Genomic DNA, 12,026 nt, shown 5'->3' on the forward strand with positions numbered 1-12,026 from the left:
AATTTGTAATATTCCAAGAAACAGTGTAGTGAGTATTTCGTTGTGTAGATTCAAATTTTAATTTTATTCAATTTAAGCTCAGATTGAGCTTATACAATAGAAACATGTAGACTGTTTCTGTGTGGCACTCACTACCCGATTCCATAATAAAACGAATTTCGCCCAGTTTTTGGCACTTACAACGTTATGGAAATGCACGCTTCTGTTATGATTCTTCTCGACTTCATTCAAGTTCAATATTTGATGAAGAATGATAACCATTGAATAATGTAATTTATAGGCTACATGTACAGAATTTATAATAAGTGATTATTAAATCTCGATTCATGAACAGAAATATCCTTAATGTATAATGAATCACTGTAATTGTTATGTTATGGAAGAAATTTTTGGGAGAAATCCTGTATGCTTCCATGTTTTCATGAATGAATAAATATAAATAGTCTTTTGAAAATATTGTTAGACCATTTCTCTTTGGAAATTGATAGTAGGATATAATTAGGAGATAGGCTATCAGTGAGATTCACTTTAAACGGTCAGCATTTATTGGTTAAGTAAGCTTCCGTCATTTTTAAACTTGAAACGGAAACTAAAAAGTTCAAATTCGATTTCAAACATTTCATTCACAAGGTTAGTAATTGGAATAAGATGTTCATGTATCACAGTATTTATAATATTATAATCTACGACTTATTTTCATATAATCAGTACTAAGTTACCAGTTTATAACATGTTCTTAGTTCCCAGGATGAAGGAAATCCAAATTTAATATCTACATAGTGAGTAATAGCAGTGGATTAGCATGTGTTGACTTGTAATATTATCACATTAATAAATTCATAATCTCGAAAAATTGAGGTAATGTTGTACAATTTCTGAAGAAAAGTACCCACTCAGAATACAATAATAATAGAATGACAACAAAATATTTCAGACACACGGCGAAGTCTAGTTAAATTGGAATTTTATATCTTATTTGAAAATCAGTTGAATAATGAGAAATCGGTAATCAACTCATATCGGCAGAAATTTAATGAATCATTCCAATTAATTGTGAGTAATTGAATTAATAAATGAATATGAATATTAAATAAAAATACTAAAAAATTGTCAAAAACCACAGATTTATTGATACTTAAAAAGACTGGTTTCGGTTGTTACACCATTGTCAATCTCTGATAAAGAGAATTAGAGTTAGACTCTGATAATAAGAGTTTATCAGAGATTGACAATGGTGTAACAACCGAAACTGGTCTTTCTAAGTATCAATAAATCTGTGGTTTTTGACAATTTCTTAGTATTTTTATTTAATATGAATAATTACATTAATATCAACTTCTCAACTACACAAAAAGTGAATATGAATATGGATTACGCGATTATTATTAGAGGACAATATCGGAAATCAACTAACAATGCTTGTATTGTTTGGCTTTCCCGCCAATTTCATTCATAATTATTTCTCTATAGAATCAACAACACTAGAAGCAAGTCGAGGGATGTAAAAGAGGAGACAATCGCGATTGTGTGACGAGTGACCGCGGGTTTGGCCTGGGGGTGACACCGCGATGCATCTAGGGTCGCAACGACGGTGTATCAGTTGCCTGGGCCCAATTACCTGGTGACCTGGATGGCACATTCGCACTGACGGTGGCATGGCACTGGTCTCTGCTCTGGAGTAGAGGGGCCTTCCGCAGCCGTTGGCTCTGTGGCTTAGTCGTCGGCTTCAGTCGGTGTTTTAGCATGGCGAGCACACGCCCAGCCACCACAGGGCTGCAGTTCTTCAACTTCCTCTCTTATCACCGCGTTGCTTTTCACTCGCTGCTTATCAGTTCGCTGTGATTCGGCTCTTCTTAATGAACATGGTGTACTCTATCGGCCACCAATCATAGCCAACTGTTTTGTTATCCAGTTATCAGTTATCGTTCGGTTCTGCATCGTTCTGTGAATACGTCTTATCATTTATCAAATGTGAGTACCTACATCAATTTTTATTTCATTTGATTTCAATTAATCTGTTTCTATTTATCAAATGTGAATGCATCAATTTTTATTTCATTTCATTTCAATTTATCTGTTTCTACTTATCTATGGAAATTATTTTATCATGAGAATCCATGAGAATGTTTATTATCATTCATACATGGGAATTACTATTCTCTAACCACAGATTTATTATAATAGAATAATAATTTCCAGAGTAGTTGTGAAGGTGATATTGTGGTAGTTATCCAAAATGAATAAAAATACTAGATGTTGTCAACCCACAGATCTATCAAACATCAAGATACCGGGTTCGGTTGTTACACTATTATCAATTCTCTAGTAACTTACAAACTCTGGTGATCAACATTACGGAGAGTACCAGAGATTGATAATGGTGTTGTAACCGAAACCGGTATCTCGATTTTCTATAAATCTGTGGTTTAACAATAAACTCTGAATTTAATAAACTATGGTAAATAACAATACGGAGTTTGCAAGAGATTGATAATGGTGTAACAAGCAACCCCGGTATCTCGATTTTAAATTAATCTGTGGTTTAACAATAAACTCTGGCAAACAACGATATGGAGTTTGTAAGAGATTGATTGAACGAGTTTGAAATATGTAACAAGCGAGTTGGTAAACAATATTGAAAGTATCAACAGTATTGAAAATATTAACAGTATTAACAATATCAACAGTATTGACAATATTAACAGTCTTGGTAAAAAACAATACGGAGCTTGCAAGAGATTGATACAAGCGAAACCGCCGTTATCTCGGTGTTCAATGAATCTGTGGTTGGACAATATCTAGTTCTTTCATCCAGTATGAATAAATATCACAATATCACTTCCTCAACTTCTCAGTAAATTATCATTCTATGTAAAAACATCGGAGGCCTCAATCAGAAGACAATGTAAACAATGGAAACAGAAGGCTCAATCCAGAACTGCTTTTCTCTAAAATTTGGATAGCATTTTTAACACATTACACCCCATTTATTTATTTTTGAGTATGATGCCCACATTAGCTTCCACTTGTTCGTGGGTGAAGAGATGATATTATAATTAAATAATACAATCAATAGAGCATGGTCTGATTCGGAATACAACTTTTCCGACCGTACTTTATCAAAGGTTGATAACGCCTTATCTGACCGAGCTACACACATTATTAAAGATTATCGGAAAGCCGGGGTTTCCAAACTAGGGATTTAGCTAAGTTCTAGACTTTAAACAGCTGGAGTTAGAAAATTAGCTTTCCAAAATGGGGCGTAGCCGCAGTTTTTATAACAGTAGGCTAGTGGCAGTTTTTATTTTCTCATTCCTATAATTAGAAACGTTCTTCCTTGACGAAATTAAACATTTTTAAATAATTCAAAAAAGACGAAACTTCACACTATTATCCCTTTATTTTTTTGTGTTTAATTTTCTAGCTTTTTGAAATTTAATTCAAACGTGACTTTGACAATGACTACGACTACGCCCCGTTTCGGAAAGCCAATTTTCTTACTCCAGCTGTTTAAAGTCTAGAACTTTAACTTTACTTTACTAGAACTTTACTAGAGCCAAATCCCGAGCTCGGAAACCGGCCCTTAAATGTCAGTATTGCTAATAATTATTATTCAACGTATTTCACAAAGTATGAATAATTATCAATCAGAAGGAAGATTGAAAGTAATTTGAATAATTTTCTCCCTGTATGATTGGGAGATGCCCTAAATTTTTCCTCTTCTGAGTTTCAGTAAAATTTGTATATTCAATTCCATTTCTTCCCACTTATTCTTGTATTATTAAAAAATCATGACAGTTATTAAAGAGAATGAAAGGAGCACATTTGATACAATTCATTCTCTCTAGTATTTTCCTATAAAAACAGGAAGCTTAGGATGCTCTAGATCTCTTAGCTGGATGAATAAGTTTCCCGAGTCGCCTGGAAGGCTGCAACGTCGAGACTTCATTCAGTGATATTCATTTCAAACTGCCTGAAATGGTTTAATGGGGTTCATAGACTTTTTATAAGTCATGCTGATAGTTTAAAGTGAAACTCATGACATACATGCCATAAACTTATAAGTTCAATGAATACACTATATGGGAGGTCTGAGCATATAATACGGTCTACCACTTGCAGTTTTATTCAGACGACCTGGATTGTTTGAATAATCTTAGTACTTTCGCACTATTAGAAGAATAGACGAGTCGCTAAGCCCCCGTTTTAGGAGAATGCAAACATGACACTGGAGAGGCTATCATATACGTGGATGCTGTATGAATGAGTAATTAATCATCACCTACAATCTTAAAAAGGTTCAAACCTCATTGAAGTTGTTTTAAAACTGTTACTTTTTCATGCTCATCTCTAATTTTTCTGAGTTGAAAGAAAAGACCTATAGACCCACAAATCCAATATTAGAAGCTATTTATCTTTCTAGAAAGAGTAAGCCAATATATGGTCTCCTCAAAACTGATTAACATAGGCTTATATTTTCTTTAACTTTGAAATTGATGTTCATATACACTACCCTACCAAGAATATTATTCAAAGTTGTCAGGTAATCTATACGTTTCAATGATCAACATTATTTTTAGAGATTCAACGAGTTTAAAAGGATTATGTTTTTTCTCTAGTATTGCCATCAGACTTACATACAGTATAAATATAGGTTTTCCCCACTTTCACCTTGATTGAATTGTGTGGTTAAAATATTAAAGTTTAGCTTATCATGTTGAATCACAATTTTCCTATTGAAAGTAATATTATCGTTTTCTGTTTTTATTTTGAACTGAACTGAACTGTTTTGATACTCGTCACCAAATTAGAATTATTGGCTGGTGTCGCCGAATTAGAATGTACTATTATGTTAAAAAAATATATATCTTCTTCTAAAATATAACATTATTGTAATCTGTATTTAATTGTAAACATATTTCGTAAGGCAATAAATTTGATTTGATTTGATGTAAAGTAAAGTTGCCTACTATATTATAATTATGGCCTACTAGATAACAAATAATGCTTCGGTAGATCATGAAATATGTTATAATTTTCTGTCGGAAGTAGATTGAAAAGTTGATTTTGCTATTTTATCTAGTGGGCATTGAATTCAACAATTGATCATTTTTATTGCAAATCATTGAGTTTGAACTAGAATTTTGTGAATAAGGTGAACGTGAGAGTGACTGGTTCTAGAACTGGTTTACAATATTATTTTACTGTTGAGTGTTGCTACTGTTAATTCGAACAAGCTTCCTTGTCTAAATTATTTCAAGAAAATGAGAGTAACTCTCTCTAGTTCACTGTTGTCTTTTGAGTGATAACAAGCACCTTTAATGCAAAATTCGTTTCCCTTGCAAAAAAATTCAGATTTTTGAAGGTTTTCTTGCTTAGAAGGTGTGATTTATCCCATTATTTTATTCTTGGCGGCTGTGGATTGAGATGTTTGAAGCAGATAATAGAAGCAAGTTTCCGTTCATTACTTAGATAAGAAACAATAAGTATCATTACTGTGTCTGAGAGAGTTAGCCTGAACCACTTTTTCGAAATCGACTTTATTAGCCATACGTGACAACTCCATCCATTTCCTTTACTGCAGTGAGTTAGTACAGTAAAACACAATAAGAAAACTGTGAGATTACAAGTGGGAGTTTCATCAGCTCACTTATAGGTTTATGGCAATGTATACGTTTATAGCAGGTAATTTGCTTAGTGTCAGTACACTTAAGCAGTCGTTAGGTCATGTCAGAGGCCCTGAAATCGATCAGTTGTGATCTGAAATCTCTGACACCAGACCTGAGCCAGCCAGGTCACTCGATATTATTATTATTAGTCGACTTCAAAATTATCAGTAGAATTCAGTTCTGATTTTCATAGAATGCAGTATCAGAATCATCAGTGATCACGAATTTAATATGGAATTTGTAAAAGAGATGGAGAATACATATATAAGAATTTATTCATTCACAAACAAATTTACCGTAGATTTTTATGTATACGGTACTAATCAATCGGCTTGAACTCTAGATTCATTATCCATTATAGCTCACTGGAAACTTCAAATCTATATTTGATGAATTTCACATTATAATTAACGTAATAGAAAATCTCAAAATAGTCTTGATAATATTATTTCTGACAGCATTATTTTATTATGTAGTATGGTTATCTTAAGCAGAACTGGCTGGGACACTTGCTGAGGCATGGCGGACTACTTGTGGTGACAATGGAGGGGACTGTGCAGGGAGGGAGGGTGCTGGGATGAAGGAGAGTGAAGTTGGTGGATGATATCAGGGAGGAGGGAAAGTACTCCAAGATGAAGAGAATTGCACAGGACAGAGAGGAATGGAGAAGGAGGAATCATGTTTAGACCTGCCCTAGGGCAGAACACCAGTAGTAGTAGTATGGTTATCTATTAACTGTGTAAAAAAGGCTCTTCATGGTATTGTCTGTGAGCCATTATATGTATATGAATATCAATAAATAAATGAATAAATAAATAAATTATTTTAATAAAAGTTAGAGAAATTTGTATTCTATAGTATAAATTTATCAAATATGAAATCAAATAAAGCATCAAAATCTTTCAAATTAAAGAACCTTCCATAATAATTAGTATCTAATGTTTTCCTTATCTGATGTTATGGTGGAAAACCATACAAACTGATTGAAATTAACCTGATGCAAATTGCAAGAATTGGCTTCGTAAAAATTTCCAAATTGAATGAATCGTGACTAATTGGATTAAACTTGAGATTTTGAATTTACTTGCATAATAATATCGTAAAGTAGGTGAGTACTATTTGATGAGCAATATAAGGATATTACATTTTTCCCGTTAGAAAATATAAGTGGAAATTATCGTTACCGGCGGGGAGAATATTACAAGGGAAGCTTGAGAAGCTTATAGTCTGTCCAATCTGTCATACATGGAGATATGTTCTAACCGTGCAATGAGGTACATCGTTAAACGTTATAACCTTATCATCAAAGCTAATATCTCTTACATCGCACATCCTTTTCATAAAGGATTCATACAAGAATTTCATGAATTCAATTATTTATTAATTGATACATTTAATTATTGATAGCAGTTGCATTTGAAATCAAATTTTTAAAATTCATGATAATTGAACGAAAAACTTTTCTATACTTCATAGTCTTCTATAATATTATCTACTCTTTGAATAAATACGAGGCTGACAATGCGGTTTGTTCATATTGCATGATTTTATTCTTCTATACTTGACTTGAATCTTTCGAAACTTTCATGTGTCTAATGATGATGAATATTTTAATGTGAAAGGAAATAGTTGCCTGGTTGAATTACAACAGTCAATTTTTTACGAGCGTTCAATGATTTTTCTAGGATCCGAAATTGATGGAATTGATAAGATTATGATTTTTATTGAAATGAATCATGATACAGATACGAATAATCGTCGCTGCCTTTAAGAGAATGATTGATCCACGCGTATCAAATTAAGTTGATGGGTAGGAATGAATGATTTCAGAAATACAGCACCATGCATTGTTTGATGAATCGAGAGAAAAAAGGAAAATTCAGAGAAGATTCGTGGAGAGATTTACAATTTATACGAATTCTTTTTTCAAGTATGCTCATTACAATATTTTGAAAGGCGGAATGTCTTTCATGGAGAATTGTGAATATTATTGATTAAGGGAACTTAATCAAACTGAGATAATTGGTGTCATAATTATTTTCATTCCAGTTCAAGGTATCCTACTCATGAATTGACTGATAAGCTCATACCCACTCTACCTTTTTCTTCATCCATTACCCACACTTGTAGGATCGATGGCTTAATTCTTACAATAGTTAATGTAAGATGTCTGAAGTTAATGTAACTGACTACTCATTTATAAACTAGACTTTCAAACATCCCTAGAATATGTGCCAACATTTATGTCATGGATAAAGAGAAATAACAAAAAACACTAAATTGATCAAGCTTTTGTGGGAGTTTATAAAATTTTAAAATAAAACCATATTTGTTGCAAACCAATCACTATACAACACACCGGAGTACAAATACTCTAAACGGGAACAACCATTTTTTATTATCTCACATAAAAATGAATGAAAAGTTAATGTAACTAACTACTCATTCATAAACTAGATTTTCAAACATCCCCAGAATATGTGCCAACATTTAGTCACAAAAGTAAGAGACTTATTGCAGCTTAATAACGGCTTGTTGACCTAAAGACAAACACCAGTCTCTGGTTGGATACGAAAACAGCATTGGATCATGAAGTGGACAACAGAAATGCATTGCTGCAGTTGCATCTTGCATCCAAACCAGTTTCATTTATCGGCAAAGGTTCAAGGTTCAATGCAGTTTTTATCTTTCCAATGAGAAATAGCGTATTCGAATAATATAAAAAATTGAAAATTCGTAGTTAGGAATAATTAAACTGTCAGTTATCATGAGAGATCATGAATAGCCCTGCAATGATGCAGTATAAATATAGGAATGATGTTCAAGAGTGATTACCTAGAAGATACAGCAGGAAAATTATTTTCCTTATTCCTCATATTCTGTCTTATACTCATTTAAATAAAAACGACTTTGATAATGTCAAAACCATCAATTTTTTGTGTTTTAAAATGATTTTTTCATGATTCTGCTGTTCTTAAGTTTCTATTGTAGTTATTAGTTAAATTAAACCTAAATTTTCTGCATTATATCGAAATATTATGTTTTTCTTTTACTGTTTTGCAACTCTCACCAGCGAGCAAAGATTTTCTATTTGCTGGTGATGCCTAGATTTTATATTTTATCTTAATTTTATTCAACTATGTGTATGAGTAATTATGTTTATTTAATTATATTTTTAATAATATGTCATATTATAAAGAGTTTGTAATATGTCTTGAATATTCTAATTGGCAATAAATGAAATGTGAAAAATATGAAATTTGAGATACTATTTTTGGTTGTTACGCCATCAACAATCTCCAGTTTACTGACAGCTTCAATATTGAGAGGCAGAATATCGTACGGGTGAAGCCCTACGATTGGCCATTAGCTGTCGACCTATGAAGGTTGAGCTCTACTGTCATTGGCCGAGACTAGGCACTCCTGCGTTCGTTGACTAGACCCTTCATTGGTCGGCAGCTAATGACCAATCGCAGGGCTTCACCCATAATATACATTCTGGTGCTCAATGTTTAAGCTTTCAGTTTACTAGAGATTTATAATGGTGTAGCAACCGGAACTAGTATTTCAATTTGTTTTAATAAATGAGTGGTTTTGACAATATTAAGCCGTTTTCATTCAATATAGATATTTTCCACAACATCACTTTCATAACAACACAGAAAGTTGTTTTCTCAAAAGAGATATTATGATGTATGAATGTTTTTTTATGAAGAAAAACAATGAATATTCAAGATAATATATATTGATATTCTAAAAATATTTTCGATGAATTTCGTTGACTTTTTATGCTTTATAGACGTCAGTTGGTTATATTTCAGGCAAATTTTCAGTTCACGATAAAAAATTATCTGAAAAAATGGCATAAAAATATTCTTGTAAACTCTCCCACCTTTTATTAACTACCTTCACCAGATCAACCTCAAACTACACAATTCAATCACTCCCAAATACAGAACAATTAGTCCCATAATCCAATCCCAGAATTTAGTCCCCAATCCCAGAATTTGCAATACTCGCACTATTCTAATCACATTATACATTCAGTGATACCGTTGATGATGTCGAAGATTGATTCAGTGGAAACGAACCGACATTTATAAAACTCGTCAAATTTAGGGCTGATTTTTTCTCTGTTAGAATGAACTTATCTCTACTACGGTTACTCTCATCATCAGCATCATGAATTTAGAGGATGATTCAAACCATCATTATTTCAATTCTCAATATATTCCTTCAATGAGCATTTGTAGATTTACGATCTTTGTTACACAACACACTTTAATTCAAATATCGAGTATCAAACGTAAGTTGAGGCTATCTTTGATCTTCAACCCTCCATCTGATTCATAACAGACTTCAGAATCATCATGATTGGAGAACAATATTCTTCTATCTATATAAAAAAGCGAAATGGCACTCACTCACTGACTGACTGACTCACTCACTCACTCATAGAACTAAAAATCTACCGGACCAAAAACGTTCAAATTTGGTAGGTATGTTCAGTTGGTCCTTTAGAGGCGCACTAAGAAATCTTTTGGCAATATTTTAACTCTAAGGGTGGTTTTTAAGGGTTTAAAGTTCGTCTTCTAGCATGTATATTCTTCTTATTCTCTTAATTATAATTGAAAAATGTCCATAGCATATGTTAATATAGAACTATAAACTAGAGAGAGTACCTCTTCGAAACAGTTGTTAACTGGTAACTAAATTAATAATTTTGTCAGGTTGGCATTAAATTGAGTTGACTTTGTTAGGTTGGTGCCAAGTTGAAAATTATTGGAAATGCATTTATCGTGGAAAATTGATTGGGCACTGCTACTTCAATCAGAGCTATTCCTGGGAATATTATATTACTAGCTGTCAGGCTCGCTTCGCTCGCCATATCCGTTTAGTCTGGACCCCCGACTGGATCGTCCAAACATATGATAAAAATGCTCAAATGAAAAATGCAGGCGAGCGAAGCAAGCCTGACGGCTAGTATTTTTATATAAGCTTTGTATGCAATGTGTAGTGGTGTTGTTAAAAAATCCACACACTGCTTTGTAATACAATATCTCCTCAGAATGTTGTTGTATCTCCGTGGAGAAGACGTATCGCAAAAGTTCAATTTTATCCTAGAATAGAACATGTCGATTATTTTCGAAGACATGCGACTGATATCAGTTCGATGTGGTCTTGTCCAAACAATGGCCAGCACCGATATTGATACCCAATGCCCATTCGCTGAGAACCAATTACGCTCACTTCGATAAATCGCAGACAACCGTGATAGCTTTACGGACTGCCAGTCTTTTCTAACAGCTTTCCGCAGAAAACTGAAGTCTGAACTCTAACCATTGTTCAATCTATATTATTTTCAGTCATTTCTCTGGAACCTTCATGAAAGATGTACTTTATTGAACGTGTTAGCTGGTGTGAAAAGTCCAAAGTTTTTGCAGTCATATCAAGTTAAAGATGTTCCTTGCAGCTTACAATACCGTACATGAGGAATGGAAATTGAAATATGCCTGTGTAGTGCATCGTTCATTTGACGAACTAGACGTTGAATTTTAGTAGAATATTGGCATTCCTGTGGAAATATACCAGATAATTCATTAAACAAGGATATTGTTGTTCTTAGGAATACTGGAGGAGTTGAGGAAATCAACATATTCAGGATTTATATTCATATACATGATACATATTCATATGCCCTAAATACTTGTGAATCAGGTTAAATTTTTCTCGTGGATTGATCTTTATTTTGAATGAACTCTCCAGCTAGCCATAGTGAGGTCCACGTTATAATGACAGTATTTGTTCAACTTTGGTTTTGCTATCCTTGTCTATCATTCGACAAAGCCGGTGGTACTATCCTTTTCTAGGTCCACAACGATGCCAATTATGTTTTTGACAGTGTAGAAATATAATTAATTAATGCAGAGAATCGGCATCGCTATTCTCCTATCTTTATCCACTGCCATTATAACGTGGACCTTACTATAGGCTAACTTCAACTATTAATCGAATCGAATCGAACTACCGACCTATAGTCTTTCCCCTAAAGAATTTAAATGTATTTGTAAAAATAGCAAACATTTTTGTATTATTTGGGGTTTGTTATTTCGTTCATATTATGATTAAGTAATTGATTCAAGGAACAGTTTTTGGTAACCAGATGATCAGCAACCAATCAATGCGATTTATCAAAGATTATCTAATCATTTCGATATCTTCCGAAAGCAGATGAAGCTGCAGTAATTGCGTGTAGTGGGGTTATATGATACTTATGAATAATTGATGATAGTATTAATACTGAGGGTGATGCCCACATAAGCTCTTAGGCTTGTACGTGGATAATGAGTGGGAGGG

The 12,026-nt window shown here is 33.2% G+C and overlaps 1 protein-coding gene across 1 annotated transcript in view; it reads left to right on the forward strand.

Annotated features, from left to right (window-relative positions):
• The first annotated feature begins 1,657 nt into the window (after positions 1-1,657).
• Positions 1,658-12,026, forward strand: part of LOC111053412 — a 54,982-nt gene continuing 44,613 nt past the window's right edge. Inside the window, exon 1 of the mRNA XM_022340301.2 lies at positions 1,658-1,971. Coding sequence (XP_022195993.2) covers positions 1,970-1,971 — 2 coding nt within the window. The 5' untranslated portion in view covers positions 1,658-1,969. The remainder of the gene's footprint in view (positions 1,972-12,026) is intronic.

The sequence above is a fragment of the Nilaparvata lugens genome, chromosome 2 (assembly GCF_014356525.2).
Source record: "Nilaparvata lugens isolate BPH chromosome 2, ASM1435652v1, whole genome shotgun sequence".
Classification (NCBI taxonomy): Eukaryota; Metazoa; Arthropoda; class Insecta; order Hemiptera; family Delphacidae; genus Nilaparvata; species Nilaparvata lugens.